Source organism: Kwoniella dejecticola, chromosome 4 (genome assembly GCF_000512565.2).
Source record: "Kwoniella dejecticola CBS 10117 chromosome 4, complete sequence".
In the NCBI taxonomy this organism is placed as follows: Eukaryota; Fungi; Basidiomycota; class Tremellomycetes; order Tremellales; family Cryptococcaceae; genus Kwoniella; species Kwoniella dejecticola.
The window spans coordinates 1,020,136-1,035,342 of record NC_089304.1 but is presented as its reverse complement, the minus strand read 5'-3'; the positions used below and the strand labels follow the sequence as shown (position 1 = coordinate 1,035,342).

Here is a 15,207-nt window from a genome sequence, read left to right as displayed (position 1 = left end):
CCACCCAAGCTTGGCTTCCACTCAACAAGATTCAGGGACAAGAGCTGATATTAGGTCAACTGTCCTATTGAACGCACAATCCTTCTTCCCAACAATCCCCCTTCAATTGCAAAATACAACAATTGTCTCTCTTCCTCTTCAACAATTCTTTCTTGGTCTCATTGACTCCGTTTGCAACAACGATACTTCCTTATAGTCGACTATTCTCCATTTCCATTACTAATCCTACCCACTTTCAATCGACTTAGCAGCAAAGCAGAATGCGAGAGGTTATCAGTGTGAGTCGGTGTCTGTCTATGCCTGCGATTGCCCACAAGACCATTGCTGACCAGTCTGCGATCTCAGGTCCACGTCGGTCAAGCCGGTAAGTAGAGTAGCACAATTAGAAGGTGGTTTGGAATCAAGCTTACTCTTTGCTAGGTGTTCAAATCGGTAATGCTTGTTGGGAGCTCTACACCCTCGAGCACGGGTTGAGCGTAAGTCGCTTACGCCCACCCTAGCATCTGTCCTCTTGCTTACCGTTCCATGCCACAGCCCGACGGTAGACTTATTGAGGGATCTCCTCACGGTGGAGATGATGGGTTCTCCACCTTCTTCTCGGAGACCGGTTCCGGAAAACACGTTCCCAGATCTCTTTACGTCGATCTCGAACCAAATGTCGTCGACGAGGTTAGAACTGGAACTTACCGAAGTCTGTTCCACCCTGAAACCATGATCACCGGCAAAGAGGATGCTGCTAACAACTGTAAGTTCGCCGAATATCTACTTTGACGAGAGGTCGGAACTGATGGCATACCTCAGACGCCCGTGGTCATTACACCATTGGGAAAGAACTCGTTGACAACGTTCTTGAGCAAGTACGAAGACTCGCCGACAACTGTTCCGGTCTTCAAGGGTTCTTCGTCTTCCACTCATTCGGTGGTGGAACAGGTTCAGGTTTCGGAGCTCTTTTGATGGAAAGACTTTCCACCGACTACGGCAAGAAGTCCAAGCTTGAGTTCTCGGTTTACCCTGCCCCAAAGATGTCGACTTCGGTTGTTGAACCTTACAACTCCGTTTTGACCACCCACACAACCCTCGAGCACTCTGATTGTTCATTCATGGTCGACAACGAAGCGTGAGTGAAAGCATCTCTCGGTATAAATTTCGCTTGGCTAATCCCTGCGCACAGCATCTACGATATCTGCCGAAGGAACTTGGGTATCACCTCCCCGTCTTTCACAAACCTTAACAGATTGATTGCTCAAGTCGTCTCCTCAATTACTGCTTCCCTTCGATTCGACGGTTCCCTCAACGTCGACTTGAACGAATTCCAGACCAACTTGGTGCCGTGAGTACGAAATGCCATGCTCGCCATTTGCCATGCTGACATGGCTTCTAGTTTCCCTCGTATCCACTTCCCTCTCGCTACTTACGCGCCCGTTGTCTCTGCTGAGAAGGGTGAGTGACGTGTTTCTTGTCAAGAGAGTTATCCGCTGACGCTTCGAACAGCCTTCCACGAGTCCAACTCAGTATCCGAAATGACCATCTCATGTTTCGAATCGAACAACCAAATGGTCAAATGTGATCCCCGACAAGGAAAATACATGGCTTGTTGTTTGCTTTACCGAGGAGATGTCGTTCCCAAGGATGTCAACGCCGCCGTCGCAAACGTCCGAACCAAGCGAACGATTCAATTCGTCGACTGGTGTCCTACCGGTTTCAAGCTTGGTATCTGTAACGAGCCCCCTGCTCTCGTTCCAGGTGGTGATCTCGCCAAGGTCTCCCGATCTCTCTGTATGCTTTCCAACACTACTTCCATTGCTACCGCCTGGGCTCGTCTCGACAACAAATTCGACTTGCTCTACTCTAAGCGAGCATTCGTTCACTGGGTGAGTAATCATTCATCTGCTTACGATGTGCACTCGCTGACGGCCTTTCGCAGTACGTTGGTGAAGGTATGGAGGAAGGTGAATTCTCTGAGGCAAGAGAAGACTTGGCTGCCCTGGAGAAAGATTACGAGGAAGTTGGAATCGACTCCGTCGATGTTGAGGAAGAAGAGGGCGAATACTAGACTGATTTGAGTCAGAACGAAAAGAACAAAAAAGAATAAGGGATTTCTTTGGGCGGATAGACGAGTTGAAAAGTCCTTCTTAGAATGAAATATACCTCGATTATCTTTTACCTCTTTCACATGATCAAATTTAGCTAGTTATAAACCTGACCACCCCGTATCTTATCTATTCCATTCTCATGTCCTTTCCTTTCCTTTTTCTTATCACTTAATTCGAATGATTTATGGAAGTTCTACGATTATACAGGGGTGCTGCTATCCGGGTGCATCGCTCGAAGGACACATATGCCGAGCTTGAACGGGAGGTGATGACGGTGACATAGATGCCAGTGCAGCGTAGCGTCCGGTGACAAACCGGTATTTACCTGATCGGGTAATATTGAATGTTTTGAGCCGAGATTGAAGTGGGAGCCGGAATGAGCGATTGACAGGTGATACTCTACATGATGACATTTGATCATTCCCACAAAACATACATACATACTTACAACATCCTCCTTACTCACATATGGATCAGGCCCTTCCAGGCGTACAGAAGAACAAGAGAGTCTTATGAACCCACCCGCCCAGTAAATATTCCGGTCGATCAATTGCGCAATTACCCTGTCTCTTTCCGCCTGCCTACCTCCACATAGCAGCTCATTACCAATCACAAGGCCGCGAGACATCAGCCCGCGATAATCGTAAACATCGACTCAGTCAGGATCCTCCAAAGTTCATAGAGAGCTACGAGGACGCGGTCGTTGCTTCATACGAGCGACGACATATTTCGAGCACATCACTCAACCATGCCATACTCAAGCAGTATTCCCGGTCAAGGGGGTACTCAACAACCCCTATCGATCCCTTCGAGCTCAACGTCTTCGCCGAATCAGCATTATCAGCACCAGCATAATGGGGTGAGCTTTCCCCGGCAGACGAGCTACGGCGGAGGTCATGGTGGAGGGCCGAGTTATGGGGGAGCTAGTCAAGCTGCGGGATCGTCAAGGTGGGAAAATGGAGGCGGCAGTACGAGCGGAGGCAGTGGCGGTGGTCCGGTCAGCAACTTGAGTGCCCTGATGAGATCCAGAGGAGGCGATGTGAACGATATGGAGTGAGTTGAAGGAATCGTCCTCGTTCCCTGGGAGGTATATCTCGGAAGGACACACTGTGCTGACGAGATGTCTCAACCCGTAGTATGGGGTCGTCTCCCCCTGGGGCTTATGCCAATTCGTCCCTCTCATCTAACCCCCACTCGGGCTTCCATCCTTCTTCTTATGGACCGAATTTGCCTTTCTCAGCTATAGCGCTGGGGATGTCATCGCACCAACAACATCCTGAATCATACATGGGATCCAACATGAACAGTATGGGTATGAGCATATCGCCACCTCATTGGGGATCGCTAGGTTCGGGTAGCTTCGTCGGTAGTATGGGTCAATTCGGAACGAGTCTGAATAGCCGTGATAGAGAGCTGGAAGCTCGATACGTTAGGGATTTCAGCTGTTGTGGGAAAAAGCTGAACGGTCTACATGAATTGCTGGAGCAGTAAGTGTTCACGCCTACATCGTTATGTCCCTAAGAATGGGGCCAGCTAACGTCGTTATGATACTTTAGCTACGAAGAGGAACATGCGAACCTGGCCCATGATGTACGCATGGCAGCGATCAATGCAGCACAGAATTCGATGAACCTCAATTTACCACCTTTACAACAACCCCCACCCAACCGGTCTACCAATCCCTACAGTGTACAAGGGATGCCGCCAACGCCCACATCTTTGAGCGGCGGACAGCATCACCATCAAAGCGATGTGCCCCAACCACCTGGTATGATGGATATCGAAATGGACATGGACGAGCCTACTCAATATCCTTCAACGCCAAATTACCACCCTCATCCGTCTCAGCATCAGCATCAACATCCCATTCAGAGGAGTATACCTCCTGGTGTAGGTGGTATGCCTTCGAATCCATGGGCTGCTGCATTCCGACCACAACTCACCAATGCTCAAAGCGCTCAACAACCACAATGCGTACCGCCAAGCTTGCTATCTTATGCACCGCCAACCCCGGGAAGTGTTACGTCGAGCAGTACCGGTGGACCGAGCGCAGGAGCGGGTACGATGACGCCTGAACAGATCCAAGCGAAAGCTTTGCGGAAAGCGCAGAAAAAAGCCGAACGAGCTGCCAGAGAAGAGGTCTCCGCGGATGATCCGGAAGGCGAGAAACGATTCCCATGCCCGATCGAAGGATGTGGTAAAGTCTACAAGCAAGCCAATGGGCTGAAGTACCACTTGACCAGATCGATCAACTCGGGTCATGGCAATGTCGCTGCTTTAGGTGGTCTCGCAGCGATTCTAGGCGATGATCACGGTGGTTATAGTGGGCAGTAAGACGCTGCCAGCACTTTCCTCCGTGCTACCCACTGGTTGTATAGCAAATTTCGAGTTTAACGCCGCCCCACAAAAGATCTCTGTTAAGGTGTAGAGACAACAATATTGATCTCCATCTCATATGGTTTTATCGTTGTGAATGCTCATCCTTGTATGTTTCGTCCTATTTATAGTTTCTTCATTCTTTCGTTGTGCGTCTTGCTTCGTCTGTGCCCTGCACCGTATACTTGTAACACCTGGGTATATACCATGAGATTCATCAGAGAATATGTTTGTATGTATTACATGCAGTCGTCATAGATGCCGTGCGGAAATGTGTCGAAAGGAATATAGGAAGATTGATCAGGCCAGAAACGGAAATACGAATGTGACAGTGGACAGACGTGTCGAAAGACAACATCGATAGAATCAGAAAGGTTAATCCTCATCCATACCGTTCTCTTCGGCATCGTCATTGCTCTCCACCTTGTCCAATTCTTTACCTTGTACGAAACCTTCTTCCTTGGACCACCTCGAACCGAGTATTATTTTGAATTCCTGCGTGACAAATAGCAATCTAATCAGCTCGAACGGTCTCGCTTGCCCTGCAAGGCGTGCGAATCAAAGAAGGAACGGGCGATTGAAGGGAAACTCACGGCCATTTGGATAGCTAATAATTTCAGGATCCTGCATTTCTCACTCGACAGCTTCTCGCCGTTCTTGCAAAGAACATGCGGGTTATTCAGAGAAGGGACACCGCGCACTAAGGATGTTGATAGACCCAAAGCACGTAATTGAGGTTCCATAGAATGAGGGAAGGGGTCGCCAGATTGTTGCTCGTTGTATGGCGTCAAGATTGGGCCTAGCAGCATGGAAACAGACTAATTTAATACGAGTCTCGTCTTTTCTCAGACAGGCGTTGTTGATAGAAAGTATGACTCCAAGCCTCAGAATCCAAAACTCACCCGCGGGTAAAGAGATATCTGCTGTCGATCTGGCACCCATCCTTGCGTATTCTTGCTTCGACCAAGACTCGAACCATTCTTTGGTCTCGTCCACAGGGTGAGATGTGAAGAAGAGCCCGATCTGACCTTTCAGCCTCTGTCGTATCATCTCCTATCAGTTCGACTGTCGCATTCGCGATTGCAATTAAGTGTCAGGCCACAAACTCACCTTTGCGATATTACTCAACCCTTCTTGGTATTCCGTCTCAGGGGTCTCTCCTAATGCCTTGGCCATCACCTTGCCTTTTCCGAAGAAGAACCTGCCTGTACCCCTCCATTGCGATCTGACCTCTTTCAACCCCTCGTTCCTCATATCTCCGACACTGAATATCCAGAGATGGTCATATTTATCTATTGTCGCTTGGATCTCATTGACCAGCGCTTGTTTCGATGCCTTTGTCGAACGGACGGGTGTCTTCGACAATGTCGTTATCTTGGATCTTCTTGATCTTGGCATTGCGTCTGAGTACTACTTCTTTTGCCTTGTATTTAGGGTATGGAACCTGTACAATTATATTCGTATAATGAGCATGTAATCGTCTCTTCGTCGTTTGTCCTTTCTTATGAACTGTCCGGGCCAACTTTCGAAAATAAAAATAAATGAGGAACGAAGGTGGAGGTCACCGATTAAAAGATTAAAAGGTGAGGGATCATGCGTGCCACTTGATCGGAAATACGGTGTTTTAAAGGTCACTCCTTTTGAACTGGTGCATTGATTGACTCACGCGTCGGGATAAGCGCCACATGGAAGTTGTGTGATGTTAACGTTGTTGGTGCTGACTTCACCACCTATTCAACTGACCACTACAATAACACGACCAAACAGCGCATTCCTCATCCCTCATCGCTCATTGCTTCTTATCCATCATATGATAGGTAACAACTGACTCGTTCGACAACTGATATATAAGCCGACCCAAATCGACTCGTTTGTCTGCCCATTCTCTCAACAACAATCATCAATCTATCCTATCCACTTCTCGCACAATGGTGGCGAACAACTTTCAGCAAGACGACGTAGCTGCGTTCAGCACATCCGTTCCTCCCCCACCCTACTCAGCCGACAATCAATATGATCTCACTCCCCTCCCTCACACCGAGAACAGACCGCGAGTACCCGAAGAGAAGCGAAACCCTCTTCTGACCAACTGTGAGCAGCTAGCTAGCTATTCGACATCCGTTGCTAGCATAGCTGACATCTTCCGCAGTACCGGACGACGTCAAAATCGTAAAATTCCAGACCATCGTTCGAGAGGGTAAGGAGATTGTCGTAGGAAGGATCAAGGTACCCACAGTGAGTGTCAAGTCATGCTCAGGTATATCGTGCAGTTTCTTTACTGATCTCGACGCTGTAGCCCGGAACTGCCAGTCACGCGTTCATCCTTCGAAGGTACGATACTAACGCTATCTCCCTTACGACCATGTACAAAGTCGCCTTTCCCACTGCAAATGATGAAGACGAGAGAAGGGAGATGGACTGGGTGAGTCAAGCCAAACAATATTGACAGCCTGAATTGTGCTCACGATATTGCACAGGTCAAATCATCATTCGATACTCGAGGTACCAACGGTGGACGAGGCAGCGACGTCGTCAGATTAGCCGGACAATGGTAAGTCAGTGAATGTCGAACATTAGGTTGACTCGTTCGCAGGGTCAGTAGACATCTGGCTATACACTTGGCTCCGGCTTATGGTCTTGCCGAACTCATTGCTGTATGTGCGATTTCTTTCCGCTTCTTCTCACAAGGCTAATGTCGTCCGTAGTCCCTCGCAAGAGCCGTGCCTGACCCCAACGTCGCTTACCGAAAGTCTCAAAGGTCTCAAGCAGCTACTGAAGAGATCGCCAATCGACAACAACCAGTCGCGCCTGTGCCCGCTGCTGGACCGGTGCCCTCCATGACGGCTGCTGGCGAGACCGCTTCGCCTGCTCCCAAGCGACAACGAACAGACGTCTCTGCCCCTACTGCGAGCGAAGGTGAAGCTTCCGCCTCAACATCAACTATCGCTGCGGATGGCAGAGCGCAGAGAGAAGAGCAAGAGCAAGGGGAAGAACGACACCTGACTCTCGAAGCTACGACGACTGTCACTGCACCAGCGGGAAGTAATGTCGATATGGAAGCTGAGATTGAGTCGGCGAAGCAGCTGGTCAAGGATTTGAAGAAGGAGCTTAGACTTAGAGCTGCTGTGGGAGAGGAATTGGAGGACCAAGGTGTAGATGTACCTACGGAGAACAGGGGCAGGAAGAGAGGAAACAAGGAGGATGAAGGAGGTGAGATCTCTGGTGGAGTAGCTAACACCAAGGATAGAATCGTGAGAAAGAATAAGCGTGTGGTGCAGAACGGCGTTTTGGGAGAGACTGGTCAAAAGATCGCTTGGGGTACACTGATCTTTGGACTGGGTGTCGGCGCCGCTACCCTCTTGCCCCAATACGTGTCCAATTTCTTCTAAACACCCACACGATGCGTAAGTCAAGCAAAGCTTACTAACTGACCATTTCTTTTCTTTTGGGTTTCTGCTTCATTCTCAATCTCAATCGTCGTCGTATACCCTCAATACATCTACCAAATATACCTTACCTAAATATCTCAATCGTGTAAAACACCTACATATCTCACATATAGCCTACGCAAACAACTACATAGCTCGTGATAGCCGTAGTAGGTAGAACGGTTCTATAGTCGTATTGTCTATAATCAACCAACACCTTTATACGTCCATATTGCCTATATTGTCTATATTGTCTATATTGTCTATATTGTCTATATTGTCTATATTGTCTATATTGTCTATATTGTCCATATCGTCTATATTGTCTATATTGCCTATAGTTATGTAGGTATATAGCGTTGTAAAGCTGGTCGATCTTCTCCTTCAACACCCTCTCATTTTAAATCTTTGTTTTTAGGCCTTCGACAACAACCCAACCCGATTCGCAAGAATCAAGTGAATGTTCTTACTGATGTGATGTTGTGAGAAATCGAAATCAATCAACTCCTACTCTACGTACTTTACTGTATTGTCTATAGAATATTTCGTCGTATTGTTCAACGTCAATCTTATGCACAGTAAATATGACTGGTCGCTGCATTGTCAATTTTGGTGTGCACATTGACATTTGTACGTGCATATGACTATGTGAAGGAGTAACAGTACGGCGCGGAACGATAAAGCACAGTAAGTCTATAATCTAAGTAAGATGATATTTACAAGCAGAAGCCTGTTTGTGATTAATCATGATCACCTGTTGCTCAACATAGATCCTTTTCGAGTACGCCTATGACTTCCTATCGAAATTGCCAGACCCTCATCCTCTCTTCGGGACGAAGCATCGTCGAAATCATCATCATTGTTGTCATCGTGCTCTTCGAGATCGAAGACGGAAGCACTCGTCTGCCTACTTAATCCATTGGAATGGGCGTTGATGAAGCTTCTTCTAGGGGACGAGGAGACGGACCCTTCTTCTCTGCCCGCCCAAGCGGGCGTGTTGATGCCCAGAGGCGATTTAGCTCGTTCGTGCGAGAAACTAGATCTGTAAGGGGACTGAGAGATCCTTGAGGATGCTCTTGAGGGTGTGCGTTGTAAATTGTCGTTATTGTTGTTATTGTTAGATGTATTGATGTTGATGGGGTTAGAAGAGGATGAAGACGTGCGATGAGGGATGGATAAACTGGATGTCGTGGGTACAGGGGACCCATCGGGGATTGGATCGAGAGTGGGTGTAGCCGCTACAGGTTGAGGTTGACTGCTGACGGGAGGCAATTGTGTTGGTCCTGCATCCGAAGTAAGGCCCAAGAGACCTTCTCGCGAATTCCTTCGCCAATTCGACGGGAAATTAGGCGCGGCAGGCGTCAAGCCGTGATGTTGTGCCGATCTTGATGTAGACGGTGCGTCAATATCGTGCTCCTCGCCGTCATAGTCATCGTCATCCGAGATTGCTCCAACCCAATCTACTTGCTCGTCAATATCGTCAACTGGTCTATACTGCTCGGACAGATTGGATCCCCTTCGCTGTGGTCCTGTACGTAATCTATTATCCCAGCTCCAATGCCCCGTTCCCATGCCCCGTTCAGGACTAGGTGCGAGCACTCGTCCCTGTGATGAGTACGAGCCTGATTCGAACGTCTCCATGCTCTGCCTTCTCGGCACATCGTCTAAACTCATGCGACCGAGAGCGTCTGCGGGTGAGGACGAAGCTGCAGAGGGCGTCATGCCGGATTCTTCGATATCTGAAGCCGCTAATAACTCTTTTTCCGGCAATCGGCGGGATCGCTGACTTCCATTTCTTGACAGAAGTCTTGCTAGCTTACTACTGATACTCGAAGCGTTACTGTGCGTTCGTGGACGGTAAGAACCCATATCTCGATTGATGACGTCGATGTCGCCCGACCCCCTTCGGCGTAAGCTGTTATTCGGTGATACCTCCGAAGAGGCGTTTTTCACTTTATCGAGAGAACTGCTTGAAGCGACCGGCCGAGGTGATCGGGGAGTATCGTCTGCTGCCAAGGGGACCATGGTCGAGGGCACGGGAGGTACTAAGTGGGTCGATGGTCGACGATGAACCATAAAGCTTCTTCCCGTTGGAACGGATTGGACCGAAGCGACCGAGGGAGTACGATCCGGCACCTCGCTACCTGATTCGGGGGAGGTATGACCTGACAGATTTGGAGATGCGCCTTGTGTCTGAGGTGGACTATCACCCGGCAGGAGTTTTTGACCCAGGAGCGAGAGACGTCGCGAGAGACCCGGTGGTGCAGGTAGGGGACTGGTCATGGGTGATACATCGCGGCTTGAGGGTACAAGACCCAACAGCTTCGAACTTCTAGGTGTGCCATGATGACTCGGTAAGGAAGAATGAGGTTCTGCCGGCGAGTCTGTCTCACCGATACTGCGACTTCTCGTGCGATTCGCTCCACTGAGTAATTGTAGTTTATGCGAAATATTCTTGATCCCTTTTCTAAATCTGTCTCGGAATCCTGTTGATTTGGTAATGACGGCTGCCACCTCGTCGTTCGATACAGTCACGAATGTTTGCGTATGGGGATCGGTCTTGGCGAGCCATGATACTGGATCAGAGATACCTCGAAGGGTAAATGGGTGTTTCTTAGCCTGTTCAAGCGTGATCCGCTTTGCCGGATCCTTCTCTAATAGCTTTCTGAGCAGATCTAAGCAATCTTCGGCTTCTTCGGAAGCTGGCAGACCGCCAGATCCGGAAGCAACATGATCTTTGCCGAGGAAAGGCGGGACGACGTAGTCTTGAACCGGGATAACTTGCATCAGGAGGTATTCATTGGGCGCGTCGAAAGGGGTTTTACCGAAGAAGAGGCAGTAGAGTGTAACGCCCAAAGCCCAGACATCGATTGCATTTGTTATCGGTAGTCTCTCCCTTCGATTGATAGTGGCTGAAGAGGAATGCGATCGTGCAGAGGGTGGCCGGCGAGGGAAGGCAGATTCATTGCTTAAAGTCTGGCGTAGAGGAATGCTACTGCTCACATTCGAAGGGTCCGATTGGCTGGATCGGGTTTCAATGGATGAAGGGGGTCGAAGGGTGAAAGAGGGGACCTCATTGATGGGTGTCGCTTGCGGGGAAGAGGTGCTACGTTGAGTGGTGTCTGTGTCTAAGCCAGAGTAACACATCTCAGGAGCGAAGAATGCCGGTGATCCAGCGGTTTTAGCTAGTTCTATATCGTCCACATAGGCGTCTCCCTCTGGTCCTGGCTGAGCTGCTGCAGCTCGGAGCGCTTCTGAAAAATGGGAACAACCGAAATCCGAAATCTTCACGGTGTTGTCGGCCGCTCGTAATAGGTTGGAAGGCTTGATATCCCGATGGATGATACCTTGGTGATGTAGATATTCCAGCCCTAATAAAGTATCTCTAAAAATCTTCCTCGTCTCCCCTACTGTCAGAGCTGGACTCCCTTCGGCCTCTTTCCAGTGGATCTCTCCGTTCTCGCACCATTCCATGATCATGTAAATCTTACTCGACTCCGGATCATCGATGATTTCCTTCATCCGTACGACGTTTGGGTGATTGACTTTCTTGAATATAGCAATCTCTTTGCGTATCCTACGGTAGATGGGTAAGTAGCGAGCTAGACGATAGTACAACACCACTCACTCGGACTCGTTAAGCATCTTCGCGCCATCTCGCCCACTCTTCATCCCTTTCTGCCTGCCTAGGCCTGTTAGGCGTTTTCTTTTCGGATTGCGGTCCACAATTTTTATTGCCTATACTAGTCAGCTCCGTAGGGTATGAAGTTGGACTCACATAGAATGGACCGCCCTGCGATATCCCCAGCCCAACATCTCCACCCCCGTCTATTGGGAGTTGGGCACTGAGGTCTTCCCCTAGACGTACTCTCCCATGGGTGCCATGCCCGATTTCGCGAAGTACCCTATACTGGTTGATCATCCACCTGCCGGATTCGTGGTCTTTCTGTACTCTCACAGCGCCCGTCTCAATTCTTGATCTCATGGTTAGTACCTCAGGCATGACCTAAGATGGGTGAACTTACACTTCTGCACTTCCGCTTTCCGACATTGGTGACCTTCCGTCGTCGCTTGTCTCTGAGACTTCTCTAGGGTGGACATGACCATTGCCTTGCTTACCCCTTTCTTTCATCGAATTCTGTCGTGAGAGTACCTTGAAGCTAGACCGTCTTGATTCATGTGTCAGAGGGGGTTTGGGCGAAGGTATCCTGCCTGCATTTTGGGATGATCGGGATGTGATCCGGTTCAGAGAGGACGAAGACGGGTCTGGCAGACTGGGTTGGAGGAAGTGAGGGGAAGTGATAGAGGTGGGTGAGGGTGATTTCACGATCTGGTCGGAGTATGACGGCATCCCTGCTGAAGGATGTCGAAGTGTTGACATTGTGACGGTTATAGATCTGTACAATGGAATTGATCAGCGCCGTCTAATCGCAAATGAGATGATGAAGGGCAGAACTTACCAATGATACGCTGCATTGCCGGCGATGGTGCGGCACTTCCGTCTGCTGCTTCTCAAATACCTCGTATGGCCAGTAATTCAGGTAAGTGATATATGAGGCGTGTTACAGGTCGACTGAAGTGACAATGTTGATACTTTATATCCCTAGAATTCGTAATGTTATGATATTGCGTCGTGTGTCGTGTATGCTGCGTGGTGTATGCTATGTATGTATGAGGTGCAATTATTCAGGCTTGTCTTGGACACTGTGGGCACGATGATATGTATATGGTAGCTAGGTCAAAGGTTATGAGCAAAGTGGGTGAGTTGAGAAAGATGAAAGTAAGATTACGATTAACGCGTTGCTGAGGATGATGACGATGACTCCCTCCTTGACCCAATTACTCAGTCGGCACTCAGATAAAAAATCGCTCAAGATGGGTTTATTGGATCGCAATCCATGCACATTGAGCCTCCTTTCATTGATCGGCTCGCTGATGTACCTCTGGCTCTCCTGAGTGCACACGACATGCATGCTTGTTCCGTTCGGGCAAGACTGCTTGAAGCTGAAGCTCGGTCTAATGAGCCGAACTACTTGCGGGGTTTAGGCATAAATACCGTCTCCTGTTGTCTCTGATGGGCGTTGGGAATGATTCGACTGCGCCCACTCGTGATCCATCACATCGCTACAAACGCATGCGCACTGTTCTAACTTATCTCTCTGCACGCTGCCTTGCGGACAGACAGAAACAAACAAAAGAGAGGAGGAAATCATACGTAAACGGCGTTTCTGCACGATCAATTTCACTCTGACTCGTTGAGTGGAGGTGGTTCACTTTGCTTTGACCACTTTCGACTTTTTCTTCTTCACTTCGTCTTTCCTCATTACTCACCTTAGCAAGATACATGAGACTGTTCTACAGACTATACAGCACGACACAAATGGCTAGAAAAGTACATCTCAACGAAGTCGAGACGAGATTCGTCGGTTTGCTCGATGATTTCGCGGGGAAACTCAGTCCGCCCGTAGAATGTAGAATAGCAGGAGGTTGGGTCAGGGATAAAGTGAGCACTAGAGCAAGTCGCACATAATAAGGCTGATCACAGCTCGCAGTTACTCTCCTTACCCTCTCATGATCTCGATATCGCTCTTTCAATCCCCTCAGGCCATTCCTTCGCTGTAGAATTTGTAAATTACCTGAAGACAAAGGATATCACCACCGGGTCTGTAGGCAAGGTAGCTGCGAACCCAGAGCAGAGCAAGCATCTCGAGACTGGAACGACAAGGATACTGGGCTTGGAATGTGACTTTGTGGGGCTCAGAAGCGAGACGTACGCAGATAGTAGGATACCACAGGTGGTGAGTCCAGGTCTAAAATACACCTGGTCAAAGCTGACGAGAAAGCAGAAACCCGGCACACCGCTTGAGGACGCCTCAAGACGAGATTTGACTATCAATGCATTGTTCTACAATGTACATACGAGAGAGGTCGAAGACTACACTCAACGTGGACTGTCAGATCTGGACAACAAGATAGCTTGCACGCCGTTACCGCCAAAACAGACTTTTCAGGATGATCCATTGAGGATATTGCGATGTATCAGGTTCGCAAGTAGGTTTGACCTGATCATTGAGGACCATGTGATGGAGGCTATCAAGGAGGAGGATGTCAAAGTGAGTCGCTACTTAATTTACGCAGGTCACTGCTTATACTGGACTGGTAGTCGGCGATAGCGACAAAAGTATCCAAGGAACGTATAGGAATAGAAGTCACCAAGATGTTGAAACACGATCCATTTCGAGCGATGTCGTTGATCAACCAACTCGGTCTGCATCAACACGTCTTCGCATGCGACATTGATCCTCCGAGGCAGACCGCGTTCGCATCAGCTCAAATCCTTCAGAACCTCTCTAAGCGCTTCTTCGTGGACGACATGTTGTGGCTCGCCACTGCTGCTACGCCCTTCGACAATTTGACAGTGAAGAGGAAAGGCAAGGATATACCTGCGGCATCTGTGATCATCAGTGAAGGTTTGAAGGTGAGTCTAAAACATCTTCGCCAGAGCTGATGAAGTAGTTGTCGGCCGAGATCAAAAACGCCGTGACCAACGTATTCGAAGCTGCGAGACTTGTTAATTCTGAGGCCACTGTACGATCGGAGATCGGTATCTGGATGCAGGATGCCGCTGTGAGACCCTGGCAACGATCTTTGACGTGGTCAGTCGTCATGGAGATTCTTCCGGGGTGGACGGGAGGCTGGGATGATCGCGCAGAAGCGATCGCGGTGAAGTATGAGCATTTTGGGAGATGTATCGAAGCGTCAGGGTTACCGGATAGCATAGACAAGCCCTTGTTGATCAATGTGAGTCAGGTCTACACAAACATCCGGGATCAAGCTGACTTTGGTATAGGGCACTGAGCTCCAGGCGCTGCTTTCTATAACCCCTTCGCCTCTTCTTCAGACAATACGGCAAGCGTTGAACATTTGGCAGCTTGATCATCCTGAGGGTAATAAAGAAGAATGCGAAGTATGGCTGAAGCAGCAATGGGAAGGTCAAGGTAGAGCAGAATGGGAAAGCAGATCGCAACCCAAGAAGCCAGTAAAAGGCGAGAAACGTAAACGATAAAGAGGACCATGCATGTATACGTATAATGGCGAAATATCTCACCATATGGTGCTATCGGCTAAAACCGAGTGTAGATAACGGTTCTAGAAATAAAACCCAAAGGAACGCGGTGTTGACCACTTTCGGTTATATGCGTCGATCGTCACACATTCGCCATTATAAATCCAAAATATCATCTCATGGCTTATCGCTGATTCAGCTTTTATCTCTTTCCCTCTTTCGATCGTATCTTTCGTTGTATATA

At 48.8% G+C, this 15,207-nt stretch overlaps 6 protein-coding genes across 6 annotated transcripts; 4 read left to right on the top strand and 2 right to left on the bottom strand.

Moving 5' to 3' along the window:
• Nucleotides 1-260: 260 nt before the first annotated feature.
• I303_103653 (tubulin alpha-1A chain) lies at nt 261-2,053 on the top strand (the record flags this gene model as incomplete). Its single annotated transcript, XM_018406993.1, has 9 exons — nt 261-278; nt 346-364; nt 421-476; nt 535-745; nt 802-1,117; nt 1,172-1,330; nt 1,382-1,440; nt 1,492-1,871; nt 1,925-2,053. 9 exons carry the CDS (start codon nt 261-263, stop codon nt 2,051-2,053), a joined length of 1,347 nt encoding a protein of 448 aa, XP_018263801.1.
• A 788-nt stretch (nt 2,054-2,841) lies between these two features.
• Nucleotides 2,842-4,427, top strand: I303_103652 (uncharacterized protein; the record flags this gene model as incomplete). Its single annotated transcript, XM_018406992.1, has 3 exons — nt 2,842-3,146; nt 3,230-3,580; nt 3,650-4,427. The coding sequence occupies 3 exons, from the start codon at nt 2,842-2,844 to the stop codon at nt 4,425-4,427; spliced, it is 1,434 nt and encodes a 477-aa protein (XP_018263800.1).
• Nucleotides 4,428-4,844: 417 nt separating this feature from the next.
• On the bottom strand, nt 4,845-5,867 carry I303_103651 (uncharacterized protein; the record flags this gene model as incomplete). The annotated part of the gene is made up of 4 exons (XM_018406991.1): nt 4,845-4,964; nt 5,063-5,268; nt 5,372-5,507; nt 5,580-5,867. 4 exons carry the CDS (start codon nt 5,865-5,867, stop codon nt 4,845-4,847), a joined length of 750 nt encoding a protein of 249 aa, XP_018263799.1.
• Nucleotides 5,868-6,397: 530 nt separating this feature from the next.
• Nucleotides 6,398-7,858, top strand: I303_103650 (uncharacterized protein; the record flags this gene model as incomplete). Its single annotated transcript, XM_018406990.1, has 6 exons — nt 6,398-6,560; nt 6,619-6,704; nt 6,766-6,891; nt 6,947-7,020; nt 7,063-7,123; nt 7,175-7,858. 6 exons carry the CDS (start codon nt 6,398-6,400, stop codon nt 7,856-7,858), a joined length of 1,194 nt encoding a protein of 397 aa, XP_018263798.1.
• Nucleotides 7,859-8,647: 789 nt separating this feature from the next.
• I303_103649 (uncharacterized protein) lies at nt 8,648-12,278 on the bottom strand (the record flags this gene model as incomplete). The annotated part of the gene is made up of 4 exons (XM_065968799.1): nt 8,648-11,474; nt 11,526-11,575; nt 11,676-11,871; nt 11,923-12,278. The coding sequence occupies 4 exons, from the start codon at nt 12,276-12,278 to the stop codon at nt 8,648-8,650; spliced, it is 3,429 nt and encodes a 1,142-aa protein (XP_065824871.1).
• Nucleotides 12,279-13,277: 999 nt separating this feature from the next.
• On the top strand, nt 13,278-14,963 carry I303_103648 (uncharacterized protein; the record flags this gene model as incomplete). Its single annotated transcript, XM_065968798.1, has 6 exons — nt 13,278-13,400; nt 13,450-13,695; nt 13,744-14,010; nt 14,061-14,375; nt 14,516-14,698; nt 14,748-14,963. The coding sequence occupies 6 exons, from the start codon at nt 13,278-13,280 to the stop codon at nt 14,961-14,963; spliced, it is 1,350 nt and encodes a 449-aa protein (XP_065824870.1).
• Between the last annotated feature and the right edge of the window lie 244 nt (nt 14,964-15,207).